The sequence below is a fragment of the Salmo salar genome, chromosome 20 (genome assembly GCF_965601325.2).
Source record: "Salmo salar chromosome 20, fSalSal1, whole genome shotgun sequence".
NCBI classification, from domain to species: Eukaryota; Metazoa; Chordata; class Actinopteri; order Salmoniformes; family Salmonidae; genus Salmo; species Salmo salar.
The window spans coordinates 68,127,095-68,152,639 of NC_138310.1; the positions used below are offsets into that span (position 1 = coordinate 68,127,095).

At 45.5% G+C, this 25,545-nt stretch overlaps 1 protein-coding gene across 4 annotated transcripts in view; it reads right to left on the reverse strand.

Moving 5' to 3' along the window:
• LOC106581099 (kin of IRRE-like protein 3) overlaps positions 1 to 25,545 on the reverse strand; it is a 331,788-nt gene that overhangs the window by 156,158 nt on the left and 150,085 nt on the right. For all 4 annotated transcript variants that reach the window (XM_014162832.3, XM_045703859.2, XM_045703858.2 and 1 more), the window contains exon 3: positions 21,794 to 21,943. In XM_014162832.3, coding sequence (XP_014018307.1) covers positions 21,794 to 21,943 — 150 coding nt within the window. The remainder of the gene's footprint in view (positions 1 to 21,793; positions 21,944 to 25,545) is intronic.

Here is a 25,545-nt window from a genome sequence, read left to right on the forward strand (position 1 = left end):
GGCCTATTTTTTAAAATTTAACTAGATAACCCAGTTCAGAACAAGTTCTTATTTACAATGACGGCCTACACCGGCCAAACCTGGACGACGCTGGGCCAATTGTGTGCTGCCCTATGGGACTCCCAATCACGGCTAGTTGTGATACAGCCTGGATCTGTAGTGACGCCTCTAGCACTGAGATGCAGTGCCTTAGACCGCTGCGCCACTCGGGAGCCCAATTCACGGGTCTGCATTCTGCAGTCATCCACCACTCTCTTCCTCTATCTGTCTCTTCTGCTTATGAGATGACGACTGACCGCAATTCCCTGGCAGTCTGTCAAATCTAGTCAAAGGTTTGATTGCCTATACATACAACACAGTTATACTTTTTGTTGTTGTTGAAAGGGGACATTTTCCTGTTCTGCCTTGTCACTGACTCATTGAATGCTAAAGGTTAAAGATGCAGTCAGGGATCTTAAGCACAACCAATTCATAACATATTGTACAAATTGCATAATATATATATATATATATATATATATATATATATATATATATATATATATATATATATATATATACATACTGCTCCAAAAAATAAAGGGAACACTAAAATAACATATCCTAGATCTGAATGAATGAAATAATCTTATTAAATACTTTTTTCTTTACATAGTTGAATGTGCTGACAACAAAATCACACCAAAATAATCAATGGAAATCCAATTTATCAACCCATGGAGGTCTAGATTTGGAGTCACACTCAAAATTAAAGTGGAAAACCACACTGCAGGCTGATCCAACTTTGATGTAATGTCCTTAAAACAAGTCAAAATGAGGCTCAGTAGTGTGTGTGGCCTCCACGTGCCTGTATGACCTCCCTACAATGCCTGGGCATGCTCCTGATGAGGTGGCGGATGGTCTCCTGAGGGATCTCCTCCCAGACCTGGACTAAAGCATCCGCCAACTCCTGGACAGTCTGTGGTGCAACGTGGCGTTGGTGGATGGAGCGAGACATGATGTCCCAGATGTGCTCAATTGGATTCAGGTCTGGGGAACGGGCAGGCCAGTCCATAGCATCAATGCCTTCCTCTTGCAGGGACTGCTGACACACTCCAGCCACATGAGGTCTAGCATTGTTTGCATTAGGAGGAACCCAGGGCCAACCGCACCAGCATATGGTCTCACAAGGGGTCTGAGGATCTCATCTCGGTACCTAATGGCAGTCAGGCTACCTCTGGCGAGCACATGGAGGGCTGTGCGGCCCCCCAAAGAAATGCCACCCCACACCATGACTGACCCACCGCCAAACCGGTCATGCTGGAGGATGTTGCAGGCAGCAGAACGTTCTCCACGGCGTCTCCAGACTCTGTCACGGCTGTCACATGTGCTCAGTGTGAACCTGCTTCATCTGTGAAGAGCACAGGGCGCCAGTGGCGAATTTGCCAATCTTGGTGTTCTCTGGCAAATGCCAAACGTCCTGCACGGTGTTGGGCTGTAAGCACAACCCCCACCTGTGGACGTCGGGCCCTCATACCACCCTCATGGAGTCTGTTTCTGACCGTTTGAGCAGACACATGCACATTTGTGGCCTGCTGGAGGTCATTTTGCAGGGCTCTGGCAGTGCTCCTCCTGCTCCTCCTTGCACAAAGGTGGAGGTAGCGGTCCTGCTGCTGGGTTGTTGCCCTCCTACGGCCTCCTCCACGTCTCCTGATGTACTGGCCTGTCTCCTGGTAGCGCCTCCATGCTCTGGACACTACGCTGACAAACACAGCAAACCTTCTTGCCACAGCTCACATTGATGTGCCATCCTGGATGAGCTGCACTACCTGAGCCACTTGTGTGGGTTGTAGACTCCGTCTCATGCTACCACTAGAGTGAAAGCACCGCCAGCATTCAAAAGTGACCAAAACATCAGCCAGGAAGCATAGGAACTGAGAAGTGGTCTGTGGTCACCACCTGCAGAACCACTCCTTTATTGGGGGTGTCTTGCTAATTGCCTATAATTTCCACCTGTTGTCTATTCCATTTGCACAACAGCATGTGAAATTTATTGTCAATCAGTGTTGCTTCCTAAGTGGACAGTTTGATTTCACAGAAGTGTGATTGACTTGGAGTTACATTGTGTTGTTTAAGTGTTCCCTTTATTTTTTTGAGCAGTGTATATATAACAAAATGACAGGAAGTAACATATAATATGAAATGGATGAAGCAACACACAATTGGATGACTAACTGTAGTACACAATAAATGGAGACCTGTTTTGGCTCGTGAGAACTACTGGCTGAAATTATACAAAAGTTCCAGAGCATCATTTTGATGGTTGATCTTCCATTCATGACTTACAGTACTAAACTACTCACTTTCAACAGGATCTACACTTTCAACCATTCCCCAGGAACATTTAAAGGGCTCCTGAGTGGGGCAGCTGTCTAAGGCACTGCATCTCAGTGCTAGAGGTGTCACTACAGACCCTGGTTCGATTCCAGGATGTATCACAACTGGCTGTGATGGGAGTCCCATAGGGCGGCGCACAACTAGCCCAGCGCCGTCTGGGTTAGGGGTTGGCCGGGGTCAGCCGTCATTGTAAATATAAATTGGTTCTTAACTGACTTGCCTAGTTAAATAAAATAGGAACAGGGCGCCCTGCCTCGATAACATCCTGAGGGACTCATAGCAGACCTATGGATGATCAACAAGGACTGTGTCACCGTCTGACATAAAATAGAGCTGCTGTAACATCCAAACTCAGGAAGGAAGCTCATAAAGGTTATTTTTACTGCCTCTAGTTAATTGTATTTTTTGGTTAGGGAAGGAAAGAAAACTGCAGACTAAATATAACTGATGCTTTCCCTTGTTTCCACCCACATCCTCCTTCCTTAGGACAAGCAATTAAAAAGGCAGGGCTGTATAGTACCGGTGACACACTATGACAAAGTGTGAGATTTTGCAGCAGGGGAGCGTTGGGAATCAGGGCTGCTTTTCTGCTTTGCCAGTTCAGTCCAGCTAAGCCTTGTGACTCAGCTCCCAGGTGATTCTCAACCTGTTTCTAGACCAGACCCATAGACACATTCCTGCCTCTTCAGATGCCCCTGGAAACAGTGATATAGTGTGAAATGTTTTGTTTGTACAGAAAATATTGTGGTTAGTTCATGTCCTTTTGATCTGGTGTTCTTCATGATGTGAAGTTACACAAGTTGGTGGAAAATAGAAATACTAGGTCTTATTTAGAATACGAGATATTTACGGATCTGAACAAATGGACATACATTGCAGTATGGTAATATTGTAATAATGGTAATATTGTGGTTTAAGATTGGAAACAAGCTTGTTCCTTCTCTTTGTCACCAGAATGAGAGAAGCCCTATCAACCCTTTCATTTGTTTATGAAAATATGAAATAGTGAGGAACAGAGATGGAGAGATGCTTCTAGAGATCCAGTGTTATTGGCCTGCTGTCAGCGCTCAGTCAATGCTACTGAAACATTAACTAACTGTCAAGTTGTTTGAGGTATGCATAGCTTCCATCTTCTGAAGGGAAAATTTGAATAGAAAAACTGCTCCATTTGGAGCTGTAGTGCAGTGAAGTCAGGCGCAGGAGAGCGAAAACTGATTTACAACGGTGTCGTTTAATATCCATAAATCACCGTCAACAGAACAATACAATAAATGGGTCAAACAAAACCCGGTAAATACCCACCGCATAAGCACTACAAGAAACAATTACCGACAAGGACATGAGGGGGAACAGAGGGTTAAATACACAACATGTAATTGATGGAATTGGAACCAGGTGTGATGGAAGACAAGACAAAACCAATAGAAAATTAAAAGTGGATAAGCGATGGCTAGAAGGTCGGTGACTTCGACCACCGAACGCCGCCTGAACAAGGAGAGGGACCAACTTCGACGGAAGTCGTGACAGTACCCCCCCTTGACGCGCGGCTCTAGTAACGTGTCGACACCGGCCTCGGGCATGACCCGGAGGGCAAGGCGCAGGGCGAGCCGGGCGAAGACGATGGAACTCCTGCAGAATTGAAGGGTCCAACACGTCCTCGACTGGAACCCAGCACCTCTCCTCCGGACCGTACCCCTACCACTCCACGAGATACTGAAGGCCCCTCGCCAGACGCCTCGAATCCAGTATGGAGCAAACGGAGTATGCCGGGGCCCCCCCGATGTCTAGAGAGGGTGGAGGAACCTCCCGCATCTCAGACTCCTGGAGCGGGCCAGCCACCACCGGCCTGAGGAGAGACACATGGAATGAGGGGTTAATACGGTAATCGGGTGGAATCTGTAACCTATAACAAACCTCATTCACTCTCCTCAGGACTTTAAATGGCCCCACAAACCGCGGACCCAGCTTCCGGCAGGGCAGGCGGAGGGGCAGGTTTCGGGTCGAGAGCCAGACCTGATCCCCCGGTGCGAACACCGGGGCCTCACTGCGGTGGTGATCTGCGTTCACCTTTTGCCACGTCACGGCCTGCTGAAGGTGAACATGGACAGCTTCCCATGTCTCCTTCGCGCGCCTGAACCAGTTGTCCACCACAGGAACCTCGGTCTGACTCTGATGCCAAGGCGCCAGAACTGGCTGGTACCCCAGTACACACTGGCAGGAAGAGAGGTTAGTGGAGGAGTGGCGACGTGAGTTCTGTGCCATCTCGGCCCAGGGCACGAACGCCGCCCACTCCCCCGGCTGGTCCTTGCAATAGGACCGCAGAAAACTGCCCACATCCTGGTTCGCTCTCTCCACCTGCCCATTACTCTCGGGGTGAAACCCTGAAGTAAGGCTGATCGAGACCCCCAGACGTTCCATGAATGCCTTCCAGACCCTAGACGTGAACTGGGGACCCCGATCAGATACTATATCCTCAGGCACCCCGTAGTGCCAGAAGACATGTGTAAACAAGGCCTCCGCAGTCTGTAGGGCTGTAGGGAGACCGGGCAGAGGGAGTAGACAACATGACTTAGAAAAACGATCCACAATGACCAGGATCGCGGTGTTACCCTGTGAGGGTGGAAGATCAGTCAGAAAATCCACCGACAAGTGCGACCAAAGCCGCTGTGGAACGGGTAAGGGGTAGGCCACCAGTACCTCCCGCTCAAACAGCACACTGTCCGACTGATCCCAGGATGACCAGAGGAGGGTGACGTGTGGGCCCAATAGATCAACCGGTCACGAACAGCAGACGGGAGGTACAGACGCCCAGCGGGACACTGGACGGGAGCGGGCTCTGCACGTAATGCCTGCTCAATGTCCGTGTCCAGCTCCCACACTACCGGCGCCACCAGGCAGGAGGCGGGGAGTATGGGAGTGGGATCCATGGGCCACTCCTCTGTGTTATACAGCCGGGACAATGTGTCTGCCTTCACGTTCTGGGAGCCTGGTCTGTAGGAAAGGGTAAACACAAAATGGGTGAAAAACATGGCCCACCTTGCCTGGCGAGGGTTCAGTCTCCCCGCTGCCCGGATGTACTCCAGATTGCGGTGGTCAGTCCACATGAGAAAAGGGTGTCTAGCACCCTCAAGCCAATGTCTCCACGCCTTCAAGGCCTTGACGACAGCCAACAGCTCCCGGTCCCCCACGTCATAGTTTCGCTCCGCGGGCTGAGCTTCTTCGAGAAGAAGGCACAGGGGCGGAGCTTCGGTGGCGTACCCGAGCACAGAGAGAGCACAGCTCCTATTCCAGCCTTGGACGTGTCCACCTCCACTATGAACGCCAAAGAGGGATCCGGATGGGCCAGCACGGGAGCCAAGGTAAACAGAGCCCTCAGGTGACTAAAAGCCCTGTCCGCCTCAGCTGACCACTGCAAGCGTACCGGGCCCCCCTTCAGCAGTGAGGTAATGGGAGCCGCTACCTGACCAAAACCCGGATAAACCTCTGGTAGTAATTGGCAAACCCTAAGAACCGCTGCACCTCCTTTACCGTGGTGGGAGTCGGCCAATTACACACGGCTGAAATGCGGTCACTCTCCATCTCCACCCCTGAGGTGGATATGCGATACCCTAGGAAGGAGACGGACTGTTGGAAGAACAGGCATTTCTCAGCCTTGATGTACAGGTCATGCTCCAACAGGCGACCGAGCACCCTGCGCACCAGGGACACATGCTCAGCGCGTGTAGCAGAGTATATCAAAATGTCATCAATATACACCACTACACCCTGCCCGTGCAGGTCCCTGAAAATCTCGTCTACAAAGGCTTGGAAGACTGATGGCGCATTCATCAACCAGTAGGGCATGACGTGGTACTCATAGTGCCCTGAGGTGGTACTGAAAGCCGTCTTCCACTCGTCTCCCTCCTGGGTACACACCAGGTTGTAAGCGCTCCTGAGATCTAGTTTGGTGAAGAAGTACGCCCCGTACATTGACTCAATTGCTGTGGCTATGAGCGGTAGCTCGTAACTATACCTCACAGTGATCTGATTCAGACCCCAATAGTCAATACAGGGGCGCAGACCACCCTCCTTCTTCTTCACAAAAAAGAAACAGATGTCCTCGCGCAGACTGCAGCGGCAATGGTCGATCAGGGCCCTGTCGTTCCATCCCACGCCGGCAGCCAGGGTCCTAAACTACAGGGCGAACTCCTGGGCGCTCCTCGTCTCCTGCCTCAGATGGAAGAGGCATTCACCCGCTGCTCTACCCTCGGGCGGGTGAACTCCTCAAACTGGTCCAACGCCGCATCTCCCTCTCTCCACACGGCATTGGCCCACTCCAGGGCTTTCCCGGTGAGGCACGAGACGAGGGCGGACACCCTCTCACGGCCCGACGGAGCCGGGTGGACGGTGGCCAGGTATAGGTCCAGTTGTAAAAGGAACCCCTGGCAGTTCGCAGCCTTTCCGTTGTATTCCTGGGGAAGGGAGAGACGAATCCCACTGGGACCAGGAGGAAGAGGGGCACTCAGGGGAGACCCCGGTTGTGCTGGTGGAGGTACTGGAAGAACTCCCTGTCTCTCCCAGTGGTCCATTGTCTGGACAACATGGTCCATGGCGGTGCCAAGATAGTGGAGCGTTGCTGCGTGCTCCCGGACGCGCTCCTCCACCCCTATACCCGGGGTACCTGTTCCTGCTGACTCCATAGTTTGGTCGGTAATTCTGTAGTGCAATGCGTACTGGCGTCAGTGAAGTAAGGCGCAGGAGAGCAAAAACTGATTTATAAAGGTGTCGTTTAATATCCATAAACCACCGTCAACAGAACAATACAATAAATGGGTCAAACAAAACCCGGTAAATACCAGCATACCGTGCATAAGCACTACAAGAAACAATTACCGACAAGGACATGAGGGGGAACAGAGGGTTAAATACACAACATGTATTTGATGGAATTGGAACCAGGTGTGATGGAAGACAAGACAAAACCAATGGAAAATTAAAAGTGGATCAGCGATGGCTAGAAGGTCGGTGACTTCGACCGCCGAATGCCGCCCGAACAAGGAGAGGGACCAACTTCGGCGGAAGTCATGACAGGAGCTCTCTGAGAGCCTAACACTATGTGACTGACGACATGCACAGTCATGAATATTAAAGATGGAGCAATTGAGTTGTGGATTCAGGCTGGTATTGACTGTCACCTCTCCAGTCACAATACCAGGCCATCAAGGAAGCGCAATGGCTGTGAACTAATCCAGGTAAAATGTGTTGACTTTCTAACACAGAACATGACAGCTCAAGGCTTCTAGAAACTAGCTACCCTCTGGGCATACACTGGTTGAATCAATGTTGTTTCCAGGTCCTTTCAATAAAGTTATGTTGGACCATCGTAGAACAGACATTGAATTGATGTCTGTGCCCAGTAGGTACAGTACAGCCAGGAAGTGATGCGATGCCACTACAGAATATGAAAGAGTGTAATAATTTAAAGGCTATTTTCAACCCCTCTCCTAGAGACATTATTGACCCATCTTGACCTGTAAAGTTGATAATAGTTTATCCTTTAAACAATCCATAAGGTTTCCCTCAGAGAGGACCTGAGTGCCGCTGTAGTGAAGGTTAACATTTAATGCATGGTAATCTCCATACGCTAAGGTCCATGGCAAGACACACAGATTGTCGTTATGCTTTCAGGTCATGTGCTCTGCTCTGGGAGACAGGCGGTGATGTGTCAAGGGTGGATGGAAAACAGACAAAAAGGAGAGACTCGCTTGGCTGCCTCCGACAGGACTTTTTTCATTTCCTCAATGTGTGTGATGTCTGTCACAGGGATGACACCGAGGGTCTCTGAGTAGTATTAGAGCCAGTGTAATCTCTTTGCTAAGTCATTGGCACAGGTGGCATGCTCTCCATCTGCACTCATCCATCTCCCACTTTGGGTTTCCGTTTTAGGGACGCAGGGGCAATCTCCTCACAAAACAAAGGCTAACTCAGACGTACTGTAAGCACTGCATGACCAAATAATGGGCAGGTAATTTACCTCAACCGCTCTACCTCATATGCCATAGATCTATGCTTGTACATTCCACAGTGGACCTGCTACAGTGGACAGTAAAGCAACAGTAAAGAGTAGCCTATTCCAAGTCACAGTCTAACTGCCATGATAGTTACAAAAATAAGTGTAATTCCAGTTCCCTCTCTCTCTCTCTCTCTCTCTCTCTCTCTCTCTCTCTCCATACTGGGTTGCTGTTAAGCCATCTCTCCACAACCGTCCCTCTTGTGGGCCAGTCTGACAGCCGCACAAAGGCCTCGAACCACGCCAGTCATCATCATTACAGTCCTGTTTGCAAACTCGGCAGCCCCTAATGGTTCCAAATTAGCGCTTTACTGCGGCCCCGTGATGGATTTCTCACGAGCCGGTCAGCGGCTCGGATTGATTGCGCCTCTTTAATTACCAGCTGGCTTGCTGAAATACTTCCCCTTTCCCCACTTCACTCTGGGAGAGTATAATGCAATCTCACACCACACACTTCCACACTCATCCAAACACACACACTGCTCAATAGTTTCTCAACTCCTAGAATGGAGGGCAAAAAAACATCCTCTTGTTGTCTGAGATAGGACGTGGAAGAGAGATTCTGTGAGTTTTCTTCAAAGGAGTAGATTAATCAATAGGAGATTAGTTCTATAGTATGTGTTCTCCTCTTACTTGGCTCATACTGCTAGTTTCTCTGTTTTTCCTTCCTGCTCTGGAGGAGAGATCTCAGGCATTTATTAACATTTTACCTCTAAATGTACCTTGCTTATTACGTTTTCTCACCTTTAATGGTTATCTGGAGGATTATGATGTGCCTGTCTGTCACCTGGGCCATCACAGGTGTACCAGTTAATTTCACATATTTATGCTCCAAGCAACCTTTTTCAGGGAGTGAGACTACTAGGCGATGGGTGTTATGAGGGGGCACACAGTCTGTCACAACTTACATTAGCCCAGCCCTCTGCCTCAGATAAGAGATTCCACTGAAGTTCATTAAAGGAGCACTGGAGTTTAATGGAATTGCATCGCCCCTTCCTGAGAGAGATAGCACTATGGTTTGTTTCAGGTTTTTGCCCAACCCAGATCTCAGAGCCATGTTTTACCATAAAACTCAGAGCAGGCTGGGGAGAAGAAGGCAGGTTGGATTGATTGTGTTTTAGTGAGATCATTTAATTTTAGTGTATAATCAAAGATATCTATAAATGAGACTGAGGCATATGGATTTGTAATTAACCCAACCATGTGTGACAGTAAGTCTGTTATAGGCAGGGCTTGTCCGAATAAACCTTGAGTATAAACCTGCCCTGTGTCCTGGGAGACATTTCAATACCTCAGAACCTCTGGGATAAGCCTGGTCTGAGAAAACACCCTGACGGCGCCATAACTGGAAGAGAAGTAAAGCCAGTCTATTACCATTGGGGTTCTGCAGATGGCGGACAACCTGAGTCATTAACAACCAAAGCCAGGATGAGGAACATTCTCCAAGCAGCCTATAGTCCTACACACAGCCTTCCAGGAGCAGGAGAGTGGGTTCAAAAGGCAATTTGGAGGTGAGTGAATGAGAGGGGTAACCTCAGAAGGAACTCTGAGAGGGGGTGTCTGGAAATGCAGCGTGCACAGCGCTGGGCTTCTGCCGACGGTGTCTGGAAATGCAGTGTGCACAGTGCTGGGCTTCTGCCGACGGTGTCTGGAAATGCAGTGTGCCCAGTGCTGGGCTTCTGCCGACGTGTCTGGAACAACAATGGGCCGGCTCTCCCCGCCGGTTTCGGCAGAATGCTCGCGCCAGACACCTGTCACCCCAATTCGACGGCGCCCTGGCAGCTTGCAGAGGTTGTGATAGATAGATCACAAAAGAGAAGGGAGAAAAGAACGATCCATCGTAGGTGGAAGACAAGAGACATACGTGGCTCACTGGCCCAAATCACAGGCCTCTTCAAGTGCTGTCACCATACACCTGTTTGTAGGTCATAAGATTCTGGCTCACACAGACTGGCTCTATCTCTACCACTCTGCTAATACCGGCTATGTGAGTTGATCAGTGATAGAGAGATTAATGTGAGGTATGACGATATGACGGTGTGTGTGTGGTGTGTGTGTGTGTGTGCTGACCAACAGAGGGAGAATGAAGGCAGGGATGAGGAGGTTTTCTGGAGACATGGGAGGAGTGGTGAGATGCCAGAGCTGTCAGCAGCGTGCAGAGACGGCTCCGTCACAGAGCAGCGATGTGTAGCGCTAAAGTTGCTCTCAACAGATTGGGAGGGCACTGACATTGCCGTGTTTGTGTGTGTGTGTGTGTGTGTGTGTGTGTGTGTGTGTGTGTGTGTGTGTGTGTGTGTGTGTGTGTGTGTGTTCGTTTCTGCAGCAATGTGGCTGTCATTTTGCATGAAAAATGTAAAAACAGACTCCTATTAATATATACTTTCACATTAAATGTTATCGAAATGGATTGTTCCTTATAGAGTGGCAATCAATCTCTCATCTCTTCCAGTTCTAGATTTGTTTAAGTCAATAATCGTTTTTGTTATGATCATTTATTACTGAACATATCATATTGATTTGAAAAGATTTCAAAACACAACTGTGTGTGTGTGTGTATAAAAGTACCCTCCCTTTTAAAACACGCAAACCAAAAAAGCATGTCTTACCTGCTATCTGTTGGGTATTAACATACAGCTGTTCATAGAGTCAGTGATATTATAGATGTTCTCTTTATCTTAGATCTCAGTAATGTACTTTAATGGAAATCAGGGTAGTGTTCGCAGGATAATGTAAATGCAAGAGCCATATTTCTAACAAAATGACTGCTGATCAGGGGTTCTGATCTGGCCCTACTTCAGCGGACATTCTTGGCTAGAGCCAAATTGACTTATGTGAGAGATAAATTGGTTACATACAGAACACTAGCACACTTAAACTGCTTAATGAGGTGTTTCAACATTTTCTTTCAAGACTTTACAATTTTGGCATGCACAGTCAAGTAGCATCATTCAGAGAGAGAGAGAAAAAGGGAGAAAGAGAGAGCTGGGGAGTGCATAAACCACTTCCATTAATTAGTTGGAACGGTAAAAGTGTTGCCGATGGAAATACTGCTCCCGTCGTGACTGTTACTGGAAACTAATCAACTCTCCCCCTTGTGCTTCTGCAATAAGGCATATACTTTGTGTCCTTCCTATTTTCATACAGTGCATCTATTTTGAAATGCATGCTTCCATAAATCATAAGTGGGATTCAGTGGTTTGAACTACAGGAGACCTAGGGACAATTACTGCTTCTTGTTTGTGTCTTGTTATAAAACACAATGTTCCTCATGAAGTTGCCCTTCGGTTTAGTGTCGAGATTTCAATAGAGTTCCTTGAGTGAGACAAAATTCAGTTTTACCTTCAACAACTGCAGTTGAAGGACACTTTTTCATTAAATGATTGCGTTTTTTTCCCCCTTTGTCTATCACTGCTTTCAAGTAAAAAAAATGCAATGTAATAGAATAAACATATGACGGAAGGTTTTCGAAGTTGACATTAGATGCAGTTCAGTAGAGAGAGTACTTATTAATCAGATGTCATGCTAAGAAGACCCTGCAGTGCAGAGCAGGATTGTTTGCTCCACCACTATTGGAAAAATCTAGTGGATGTCTAACACTCTCTGTGTTAAAGTCAAGTAAGTCACTGGCTCCCTCCCCTGACTGGACAAGTCTATTTTTCGGAGGACAAAGGAATGACAAGAGGATGAGGTGGATTGTAAAGTAAAAATAACAAAGGGTCATGTTGAACAGACAATCAATAATTTCACCACAGGAAGAAAAACTAGACATAAGACTAGATGTGAGCTCCAAGCAGTAAAAAGAGGACACTGGGAAGCAAACTATCTGTGCACAGTTAGATATAACTAGATTACCCCCTTCCAATGTTGTGCTGCGAGGCACACCATGACCCCTGGTACTGCGCAAGGCTAAACCAGCCAGAGAATAATAATCAACAAGCTTTCTTGGAAAATGTGATTTTTGCCTCTGAACTCAACACAGCTGAGTGCCCTTCCTTGTCTTTGGCTGCTCCAAAGACAAATGTTTAGCCATTTGGAAGGAAGTGTTTTGTCAGATCTCACATCTTGCACTCTTGTAATTAAAAGTGAATAATCGGTGTGCCTCTGGATGCTCTCTAAAGTTACAAACAAGGGCAGAAGAGTGGCTGGGACACTTCAGCTCTAAGACCTGCAATTCACCGTTATTAATTCCATGCTAAGGAAACTTGATCTTCCCGTAGCAGTGTGAATCTAATTAATAATTATCTTGACAGCAAATGAAAAACAGAGGACAGATCTGGCCCTCGTATTTTCTTTGGAGTTAATCTGCAGCAAAGTACATATTTCCTAATGGGCAATATCAAAACATACATTCCCAGAGAATACTTATGAAAGTATTAGGGCCTTGTGGCATTACTTTGCATGCCTTAAATGTAGTTTTCATCTTAGAGTGCATCAAATGTTGTAATCACAGAGGGCTACGGCATTAAAAAGCAAGACCTAGCGAGGAACAGGAAGGAGCAACAAAGGAAAGCGATCAACATTAGCGATTGAGGAATGAAGGTTCATTAGAATACTTGCCAGAGGATGAATGTCAATGAGCTCTCTAAAAGTCACATTAGAGTCAACAGCAGTCCTCATCACTCAGTGTAGGCCTACTCTGTAAAAAAGCAGCAATAACTTTTTCTCCATTGCTAAATAGAGCCTGGCCTATTGAGGAATGACGGACTCCATCCTAGCTGGAGGGGTGCTCTCATCTAATCTACGAACATAGATAGGGCTCTAACTCCCTTAGCTCCACAATGAAATAGGGTGCAGGCCAGGCATAGAGCTTAGTGGAGTCTGCCACTAGCACAGTCAATGTAGTCAGCTCAGCTATCCCCATTGAGACCATGTCTGTGCCTCGACCTAGGTTGGGCAAAACTAAACATGGCGGTGTTCGCCTTAGCAATCTCACTAGAATAAAGACCTCCTCCATTCCTGCCATTATTGAAAGAGATCGTGATACCTCACATCTCAAAATAGGGCTACTTAATGTTATATCCCTCACTTCCAAGGCAGTTATAGTCAATTAACTAATCTTTATGTGATTGGCCTGACTGAAACATGGCTTAAGCCTGATGAATTTACTGTGTTAAATGAGGCCTCACCTCCTGGTTACACTAGTGACCATATCCCCCGCGCATCCCGCAAAGGCGGAGGTGTTGCTAACATTTACGATAGCAAATTTCAATTTTCAAAACAAACCCTGACGTTTTCGTCTTTTGAGCTTCTAGTCATGAAATCTATGCAGCCTACTCAATCACTTTTTATAGCTACTGTTTACAGGCCTCCTGGGCCATATACAGCGCTCCTCACTGAGTTCCCTGAATTCCTATTGGACCTTGTAGTCATAGCACATAATATTAACATTTTTGGTGACTTTAATATTCACATGGAAAAGTCCACAGACCCACTCCAAAAGGCTTTCGGAGCCATCATCGACTCAGTGGGTTTTGTCCAACATGTCTCTGGACCTACTCACTGCCACAGTCATACTCTGGACCTAGTTTTGTCCCATGGAATAAATGTTGTAGATCTTAATGTTTTTCCTCATAATCCTGGACTATCGGACCACCGTTTTATTGCGTTTGCAATCGCAACAAATAATCTGCTCAGACCCCAACCAAGGAGCATTAAAAGTCGTGCTATAAATTCGAAGGACAACCCAAAGATTCCTTGATGCCCTTCCAGACTGCCTCTGCCTACCCAAGGACGTCAGAGGACAAAAATCAGTTAACCACCTAACCGAGGAACTCAATTTAACCTTACGCAATACCCTAGATGCAGTTGCACCACTAAAAACTAAAAACATCTGTCATAAGAAACTAGCTCCCTGGTATACAGAAAATACACGAGCTCTGAACCAAGCTTCCAGAAAATTGGAACGGAAATGGCGCCACACCAAACTGGAAGTCTTCCGACTAGCTTGGAAAGACAGTACCGTGCAGTATCGAAGAGCCCTCACTGCTGCTCGATCATCCTATTTTTCCAACTTAATTGAGGAAAATAAGAACAATCCGAAATTTCTTTTTGATACTGTCGCAAAGCTAACTAAAAAGCAGCCTTCGCAAATGGAGGATGGCTTTCACTTCAGCAGTAATAAATTTATGAACTTCTTTGAGGAAAAGATCATGATCATTAGAAAGCAAATTACAGACTCCTCTTTAAATCTGGGTATTCCTCCAAAGCTCCATTGTCCTGAGTCTGCACAACCCTGCCAGGACATAGGATTAATGGGAGACACTCAAGTGTTTTAGTACTCTCTCTCTTGACACAATGATGAAAATAATCATGACCTCTAAACCTTCAAGCTGCATACTGGACCCTATTCCAACTAAACTACTGAAAGAGCTGGTTTCTGTGCTTGGCCCTCCTATGTTGAACATAATAAACTGCTCTCTATCCACCAGATGTGTACCAAACTCACTAAAAGTGGCAGTAATAAAGCCTCTCTTGAAAAAGCTAAACCTTGACCCAGAAATTATAAAAAACTATCGGCCTATATCGAATCTTCCATTCCTCTCAACATTTTTTGAAAAAGCTATTGCACAGCAACTCACTGCCTTCCTGAAGACAAACAATGTATACGAAACGTTTCAGTCTGGTTTTAGACCCCATCATAGCACTGAGACTGCACTTGTGAAGGTGGTAAATGACCTTTTAATGACGTCAGACCGAGGCTCTGCATCTGTCCTCGTGCTCCTAGACCTTAGTGCTGCTTTTGATACCATCGATCACCACATTCTTTTGGAGAGATTGGAAACCCAAATTGGTCTACACGGACAAGTTCTGGCCTGGTTTAGATCTTATCTGTCGGACAGATATCAGTTTGTCTCTGTGAACAGTTTGTCCTCTGACAAATCAACTGTACATTTCGGTGTTCCTCAAGGTTCCGTTTTAGGACCACTATTGTTTTCACTATATATTTTACCTCTTGGGGATGTCATTCAAAAACATAATGTTAACTTTCACTGCTATGCGGATGACACAAAGCTGTACATTTCAATGAAACATTGTGAAGCCCCAAAATTGCCCTCGCTGGAAGCCTGTGTTTCAGACATAAGGAAGTTGATGGCTGCAAACTTTCTACTTTTAAACTCGGACAAAACAGAGATGCTTGTTCTAGGTCCCAAGAAACAAAGAGATCTTCTGTTGAATCTGACAATTAATCTTGATGGTTGTACAGTCGTCCCAAATAAAACTGTGAAGGACCTCGGCATTACTCTGGACCCTGATCTCTCTTTTGACGAACATAACAAGATTGTTTCAAGGACAGCTTTTTTCCATCTGCGTAACATTGCAAAGATCAGAAATGTTCTGTCCGAAATTGATGCAGAAAAATGAATCCATGCTTTTGTTACTTCTAGGTTAGACTACTGCAATGCTCTACTTTCCGACTACCCGGATAAAGAACTAAATAAACTTCAGTTAGTGCTAAATACGGCTGCTAGAATCCTGACTAGAACCAAAAAATGTTATCATATTACTCCAGTGCTACACTGGCTTCCTGTTAAGGCAAGGGCTGATTTCAAGGTTTTACTGCTAACCTACAAAGCATTACATGGGCTTGCTTCTACCTATCTTTCTGATTTGGTCCTGCCGTACATACCTACACTACGGTCACAAGACGTAGGCCTCCTAATTGTCCCTAGAATTTCTAAGCAAACAGCTGGTGGCAGGGCTTTCTCATTCAGAGCTGCATTTTTATGGAATGGTCTGCCTACCCATGTGAGAGACGCAGACTCAGTCTCAACCTTTAAGTCTTTACTGAAGACTCATCTCTTCAGTAGGTCCTATGATTGAGTGTAGTCTGGCCCAGGAGTGTGAAGGTGAACGGAACGGCACTGGAGCAACGAACCGCCCTTGCTGTCTCTGCCTAGCCAGTTCCCCTCTCTCCACTGGGATTCTCTGCCTCTAACCCTATTACAGGGGCCGAGTCACTGGCTTACTGTTGCTCTTCCATGCCGTCCCTACGAGGGGTGCATCACTTGAGTGGGTTGAGTCACTGACGTGGTCTTCCTGTCTGGGTTGGCGCCCCCCCTTGGGTTGTGCCGTGGCGGAGATCTTTGTGGGCTATATTCGGCCTTGTCTCAGGATGGTAAGTTGGTGGTTGAAGATATCCCTCTAGTGGTGTGGGGGCTGTGCTTTGGCAAAGTGGGTGGGGTTATATCCTGCCTGTTTGGCCCTGTCCGGGGGTATCATCGGATGGGGCCACAGTGTCTCCTGACCCCTCATGTCTCAGCCTCCAGTATTTATGCTGCAGTAGTTTATGTGTCACGGGGCTAGTGTCAGTCTGTTATATCTGGAGTATTTCTCTTGTCTTATCCGGTGTCCTGTGTGAATTTAAATATGCTCTCTCTAATTCTCTCTTCTCTCTTTCTGTCTTTCTCTCGGAGGACCTGAGCCCTAGGACCATGCCTCAGGACTACCTGGCATGATGACTCCTTGCTGTCCCCAGTCCAGCTGGCCGTGCTGCTGCTCCAGTTTCAACTGTTCTGCCTGCGGCTATGGAACCCTGACCTGTTCACCGGACGTGCTACCTGTCCCAGACCTGCTCTTTTCAACTCTCTAGAGACAGCAGGAGTTGTAGAGATACTCTCAATGATCAGCTATGAAAAGCCAACTGACATTTACTCCTGAGGTGCTGACCTGTTGCACCCTTGACAACCACTGTGATTATTATTATTTGACCATGCTGGTCATTTATGAACATTTGAACATCTTGGCCATGTTCTGTTATAATCTCCACCCGGCACAGCCAGAAGAGGACTGGCCACCCCTCATAGCCTGGTTCCTGTCTAGGTTTCTTCCTAGGATTTGGCCTTTCTAGGGAGTTTTTCCTAGCCATCGTGCTTCTACACTTGCATTGCTTGCTGTTTGGGGTTTTACGTTGGGTTTCTGTACAGCACTTTGAGATATCAGCTGATGTAAGAAGGGCTATATACATTTGATTTGATTTGATTTAAATGGTAAATGGTGCACATTTCTCTTACAAAGGAGTAGCTGGTCTCACATGTCTGTTTAAAGGGAGAGACCTTATTCCAGAGAGCCCATGCCTCCCCCTACTTTCCTACCCCAGGTTAACACATTGAGGCATCAGATTGGATGCCTGCTACCTTGCTGAAGGGGATATAATTAGCCTCAGGAATACCCCCAGACCATAACCCCTAGATCTCTCTTGACCGTCATGCCTAATTCACCAAACCTCAAGCCTCTTGGCTTCCAGGGGCTCCATGGCTGCAGCCTGGATCCCATGACTGCAATCAGATATGGGGTTCCAAGTTCAAAGCAAATTTTCCAGAGGGGAATCATTTCTGGGGAGGGAAGTTGATGCCTCGTTACGTTATTGACGACCCTTTTCATTCCTCTATGGTGTTTTCCTCATACCGCATTTATTTGAAAAGCTTACTTTTTACTCCTAATGCTACTCAAATAAGACGCTCCAAACTCCCCCACAAATGTTTTGCTATTGTTAAAACAGGAATAAGGTCAGGTTAGAGACTGTGTATCCTTTTACTTTTTGCTGGGTATTTCAAGGATTTTGTATTGGAACATCACTAAGGTGTATGAGTTCAACGGACTGGTAATTGCCTGTAAGACTAGAATTGTAAGGCTTTCTGTAATAAATGAACAAAATGACACAGTACCAATCTTGTGAGAATATTTGAGTGACAAAAAAGCACTCCAAATCTTTGTCTTTTTTCTGTGTATAGCAAAGTCATAAAGAAAACTGTTCCATTGATATAGAACACAGTAGAGCTGGAACAGATATTGGCTGATGAGAGAGAGAGTAGGGAATGTTTTTAGATTAATTTGACAGTCAGGTAGGAGAGAAGGGAGACTGTTCCACTCTGTGGACGGACAGTCACTGTCTTCCGAGTCGATAGACACACTCTGTCACCACTGGCGGGTAATTGACAGCTTAGAGTTTGCAGTGACACGGGGCTTGCATATATTTATTCTATTACCTTGCATGTGTGACTGCCTGTGGGCCCTCCTTCACAATGTATTCAGGAGTCAGCCTGCTAGGCAGGGGACTAAACAACATCTTACGGCTCTTATGAGAAAGGATGATAAGTGTTTCACCCTCAAATAGCCAAAGAGGAATAGACACAAATGCCTCCCCTCATTTATTGATGATTAATCATTTTAATGGGGCTTAAACAGCCCTTTCCTTTAAGTAGCCATCTTTACATTGTTAGTGAATGTGACTGCAGCTCAACAGGCTTGGGTTAGAAACGTACACTATATATACACACAAGCTCACAGAGTGGGACCGGCAAGTGCTGAAGTGCGTAGGGAGTGAAAACCGTCTGTCCTCGGTTGCAACACTCACTACCGAGTTCCAAACCTCCTCTGGAAGCACTGCCTCTGGAAGAACTGTTCATCGGGAGCTTCATGAAATGGGTTTCCATGGCCAAGCAGCCCCACACAAGCTTAAGGTCACCATGCGCAATGCCAAGCATCGGCTGGAGTGGTGTAAAGCTCGCCGCCATTAGGACTCTGGAGCAGTGGAATCAAGCTTCACCATCTGGCAGTCCGATGGACAAATCTGGGTTTGGTGGATGACAGGAGAACGCTACCTGCCCGAATGCACGGTGTCAACTGTAAAGTTTGGTGGAGGAGGAAGAATGGTCATGGGCTGTTTTCATGGTTTGGCTAGGCCCCTCAGTTCCAGTGAAGGGAAATCTTCACTGATATTCTAGACAATTCTGTGCTTTGGGGAAGGCCCTTTCCTATTTCAGCATGACAATACCTCCGTGCAGAAAGCAAGGTCCATACAGAAATGGTTTGTCGAGATTGGTGTGGAAGAACTTGACTGGCCTGCACAGAGCCCTGACCTCAACCCCCTCGAACACCTTTGGGATGAATTTATACGCAGACTGTGAGCCAGGCCTAATCGTCCGACCTCACTAATGATCTCGTGGCTGAATGGAAGAAAAGTCCAGCGTCCACATACTATTGGTCATGTAGTGTATCAACTGTTGCAGTAGTGTACTGCACAGGAAAAGGATGCTTTAGTTAAACTCAATGTTGAGCAAGCCCCCAAGCAACACTATCATCAAGATTCAATTAACTTAGGGATAGCCCCATTTTTTTTAAATGTTTGCCTAAATGACATACCCAAATCTAACTGCCTGTAGCTCAGGCCCTGAAGCAAGGATATGCATATTCGTGATACCATTTGAAAGGAAACACTTTGAAGTTTGTAGAAATGTGAATTGAATGTAGGAGAATATAACACATTAGATCTGGTAGAAGAAAATACAAAGAAAAAAACAACATGTTTTTTTCTACCACCATCTTTGAAATGCAACAGAAATGTCCCTGTTCCAGCCATCACTCTGGTTGTAATTCCGATGATGTCCAAAAGATGGCAGCAGCATATGTCCAACGTTTCAGACGGATAACTTGAAGTATGAGCGAGCTACATGACATTTAGTGTGAAGTCACCCAGGTACATTTGGGCAAATCGTGAAGGAGACATTCACATTACATTTTTCTGCAAGAATATCGTCAAATCTGTATACTTGGACTTTGATTTAGCTTTTCCAGTATTAGTAGCCATATTATAAATTCAACATTTTCAAAACAACCAGTTTTCATAACTTCATAACTCTGAATATTCATATAATTTTTGTCCAAAATGAAAAGGCATGCAGTCGTACAAGATTAGTAGCTACATTTTACGTCAGAAACATGGTTTGTTTGACCCCGATTGGTGCTTATTTGAAAAAGTTAGAATCGTTCAAGTGAAGACCGCCCGCGTCATTGGCGTGCCATGAAGGCATCGCTCTCTGACCAAATATGGTGTCCCATAGGATATACTACACCCCTAATGATATAGTGAAGTCTCGTTACGTTCTGGGATCTCTGGTGAATACATACGAACGTGATTTGACTGGTTGAAACAACGTTTAGGGTGAGATTTTCACAGATTCCTTTCTTTGCAAATTGAACGAGTGGGAATACAAAATCAATCGTGCATGCTATATGGACCTTTTTAGGATATGAAAAAGGATTTTATCTAACAAAACGACACTTCATGTTATCTCTGGGACCCTTTGGATGATAAATCAGAGCAAGATTTCCAAATGCAAGTGCACATTTCACCTTCAGAGGTGAATTTATAAAACCTATTGAGGTAAAAAAAAGTGTTTTGTTGTTAGGAGCTCTCTTCAAACAATAGCATGGCATTTTTTCGCAGTAATAGCTACATGTAAATTGGACAGTGCAGTTCTATTAACAAGAATTTAAGCTATCAGCCGACACAAGACACTTATATGTACCGACATTTGTTGTTTCTCTAAAATCTGCGATGGTGACACAAGGCGCTGCATGATTTACAACTGTCCCGTTGACAGAGACAGTTGAGAGAGCCCAAATAAATGGAAGGTACAGTATAGCAATGCATCCTAAATCATTAGTGTGTCATACCCTTCTCCTATCCTTGAGGCCTTGATCAAACTACTTAGATGCTTGAACGGTGGGGTTGGAGGAAGATAAACTTAACTTTGAATAGGTGAAGGGGAAGCGGGGTATAGTTCCTTTGACTCTCAGTAAAGAACTCGTAATTATTCATTCATAACCATTTGCATGGGGTGCGGCAGTACGAGACGTTGGGTCGCAATTTGTCTTCCCTCTCTCCTTTCTCTGGCTGCCTCCAGATCATTAGTTTCACTTTCATTAGCGGAGATCAATAAGGTGGATCAGTCTCTCGTGTGAGGATACTCTGCTCCACGGCCTCCCACTCTCCCTCCTCCTCTCCCCTCAGTCCTTCTCCCTTGTTCTCTGGCTCTGTCATTTACTCCAGCTCCCCCTCATATTACCCATCATCCTCCACAGCAGAAAGGTATACTGAGTGGAGGGCAGAGAGAGGAGAGAGAAGAGTGAGCAGTGATTTTACTAATGCTGCCCAAAAAGACAGAACTGGCAAAACTGAATGATAACCCAATAAAGTTTAATGAAGAAACAGTAGCCTCTCAGAATTAACACTGAAGACTGCTGGGAATGTAGCAGGAAATGAAAGTAAAAACATTAGGGACTGGCGAAGTTTAGAGATGCTGTATTTTTTCTATTTGCTGCAGCATTATCTTGATAGTTGCTGTTATGCTAATACAAAGCTGTGGCTTTTCTGGCACAGTCATTGATTCAGTACACAGATTTAGTGGATTTTGAATGTTTTGAGGGAAGGGAGAAGCACTACAGATATGACATTGTGGTTGGTTTGAGGTGGCTGCTAAGTCACTGCCTGCCTCTATTGCCATTTTCTCTGTGCACATTATTCTAAATGTACTGTATACATGTATGTGTGGTGTGCATTTGTGTGTAAATGTAATCCTCACTTACCCAGCACAGAGAGTCTGGCGGGGCGGGACCTCATGGCTGCCTGGATTGCCTGGCACTCAAAGACAGCGTCATCCATCAGCTCCACACGTTGGATCCGGAGGTGGTGTTCCCCTGTACTGGGGTCCCCAATCACTGTGTAGCGAGGGTAGCCTGGGACACAAAAGATGCCCTGTCAGAACCTGGAGTCTGGTCTTTCAACCTTTATCAGCAAATTTCAATCCAACTGACATGTTATGAATTGTGCAACAATGCCTGAACATAGGCAATCACAAATGAGTGAAGGATCAGTGGTGCAATATAGATTGTTGACTACTGTGTTACCGTAAATGTTAGGTCATTTACAGTGGTGTGTATTCATGGATGCCAAGGGAAGCCTAAAAAAATGTACCAATAAAAATAAAATAATTTATCTTTCGTTGCTCTGTTTCATGATTTTTCTTCAGTTCGTAAGAAGTTGAATGTATCTCACCGGAGAACGCATCCAGAGAGCGAAACAGCGCCCCTGTCTCTAAATGTGTTGGCCATCTATCTGATGCTGTCTGGTCAAAAACAGTATGACAGTGTTGATCCCCTTAGCATTGAATGCAAGGGAAGCCAGTCAGCATTTGGCCTCCCTTGATAAAAAAAATTAAATAAATAATAGCCAATCAGCATTGAGATAAACTGAGTGAGCTCAACTTGTGAATGAGCTCAACAACCGACTCTTTTCTCTGTATACATACACCTCTATGCAGAATACACCATTCTGTATACTTCTGGCCCTACTTTGGACACTGTGTTTACTAACCTCCAGGCGAGCTTCAATGCCATACAACTCTCCTTCCGTGGCCTCCAACTGTTCTTCAATGCAAGTAAAACGTAATGCATGCTCTTCAACCTATCGCACCTGCCCGCCCGCCCAGCATCACTACACTGGACGGTTCTGACTTAGAATATGTGGACAATTACAAATACCTAGGTGTCTGGTTAGACTGTAAACTCTCCTCCAGACTCACATTAAGCATCCCCAATCCAAAATTAAATCTAGAATCAGCTTCCTATTTCGCAACAAAAGCATCCTTCACTCATGCTGCCAAACATACCCTCGCAAAACTGCCTATCCTAATGATCCTTGACTTCGGCGATGTCATTTACAAAATAGCCTCCAACACTCTACTCAGCAAATTGGATGTAGTCTATCACCGTGCCATCCGTTTTGTCACCAAAGCCCCATATACTACCCACCGTGACCTGTATGCTCTTGTTGGCTGGCCCTCGCTTCATTCTCGTCGCCAAACCCACTGGCTCCAGGTCATCTATAAGTCTTTGCTAGGTAAAGCCCCCCCCCCCCTTATCTCAGCTCACTGGTCACCATAGTAGCACCCACTCGTAGCACGCACTCCAGCAGGTATATTTCACTGGTCACCCCCAAAGCCAATTCCTTCTTTGGTCGCCTTTCCTTCCAGTTCTCTGCTGCCAATGACTGGAACGAATTGCAAAAATCACTGAAGCTGGAGACTTATATCTCCCTCACTAACTTTAAGCATCAGCTGTCAGAGCAGCTCACAGATCATTGCACCTGTTCATAGCCCATCTGTAAATAGCCCATCCAACTACCTCATCCCCTTACTGCATTTTTTGCTCCTTTGCACCCCAGTATGTCTACTTGCACATTCATCTTCTGCACATCTATCACACCAGTGTTTAATTGCTAAATTGTAGTTACTTCGCCACTACAGCCTATTTATTGCCTTACCTCCTTAATCTTACCTCATTTGCACACACTTATCTTGGCCAGGTTGCAGTTGTAAATGAGAACTTGTTCTCAACTGGCCTACCTGGTTAAATAAAGGTGAAATAAAACAAATACAAATAAAAAAAATGGTCCTGGTGCACCAAAAATAAGTGTTGAGGGAAGCCAGTTTGGATTTGGCTTCACTCCAATCACATCGAGAGCCAAACGTCATTGACAGAAACAACTTGAATTGTTGCATCTCATTGTGTTGTCCTCCGGTGGCTCGCAAGCTAGCTAAAATTGTCCCTTTCCTAAAGTAACCATGGATGGAGATAGAGATTTGGACTGTGGTTTTACTTAATTCTCCATGCTGGCCAATGATTATAACAGTGATTCTGATCCAACCATAAATTCATACATTCTGCCCCTGGCCTGAGAGGATGGAAGTTCAATATGTAGCTAGATGTAGAAGGCTAATTCATGTTAACTAGTTGGCTCATCGTTGCCATGAATGGAAGTTAGGCTAAGAGCAAGCATTTTAGCCAGGTAGCTTAGGACAAAAAAAATAAAAGTATGTACTGTATGACAGAGTCAGAGACCGTTTCCTCAACATAAAAGAGAGGAGGATGTCAGTGGCGTTTGTCTGCAAGTAGGGTGAGTCAACATGTTTTTTGTACTTGCACGAACGCATGCACACACACACACACACACACACACAGAAATCAGAACCATGGACAGCCACATCATATTTAGCTTACGTTGATTGCACTAAATCGTTTTTGGTATCTTTAAGTTGTCACTGTATTAGGCTAAGCATAGGTGATTTGATGATGTTGAAATGTTGAAGTTGAAATGGGACTGAAATAGAGGAGGCAGCTCCTGTTTTCTTTGCAACTTGAGGTAACTCTCCGTGGTTTTAAATCAATAGTTGTTTTGTAGTATGAATATGTTGGAAACATTAACTTGCTTGACCATGCTGTAGGTCATGTAACTGTTTATTGCATGCAATATGCTTTGTGGACTTCACCGGACAGAGGTTGCTCTCCGGTTTTCTGCCACTGTGTCTTCTTATTGTCTCGGCCTTAGGCTTATATATCATGGTGGCAAGGCATACGGACTAACAGGTTATAGCAAACAACGCACTTTTCACAACACATAGGTTGTCATCTGGCTTGGTTTCCCCAGTGATTTTACCCACGCAATGCTAATGCTCATTTGAGATGGGCTATTATTTTTCTAATGAGATGAGATTAGGTAACAGGTCACTTTAATACAGTATAACTGTCTTTGAATTATTAGTGTCACCAACGTGAAAACAAATTTTCTTATTACAAGGGTTAAAAAACACTATATGTTGAAATGATCATTTTAACACTGGATGAAAATGTTGGCAGAGTGAATTCCATAGATGAAAATGATGATAGGGGTTGAGGAGGTTTCTATATTCTGGAGAGCCAGTATGTTGTATGGATGAGGATAGGGGTTGAGGAGGTTTCTGCATTCTGGAGTGCCAGCATGTTGTATTGATGATGATAGGGGTTGAGGAGGTTTCTGTATTCTGGACAGTCAGTATGGATGATACGGGTTGAGGAGGTTTCTGTATTCTGGAAAGCCAGTATGTTTTATTAATGATGATGATAGTGGTTGAGGAGGTTCCTGTATTCTGGAGAGACAGTATGTTGTATTGATGATGATAGGGGTTGAGGAGGTTTCTGTATTCTGGAGAGACAGTATGTTTTATTGCAATGGTGAAGAGGCACGGCTAGAGATTGAGATGTGTTTTAGCAGCACAGTGGTGTGAGATTTATAGTTTAATAATGCAGGAAGAGGTATGTCCAGGAGTCCTAACCATTTTACAGCACAATTCAACATATGTTCCTCATTGGTTCAACATAATTTCATTGAAATGATGTGGAAACAACGTTGATTCAACAAGTGTGTGCCCAGTGGGATAGTTCGAAAACACTTCACTTATTGAAATTTGCACTGAGAGTGTGTCGAGTAGCGCATTTCCCCATTGGGAAAAAATAAGTCAGAA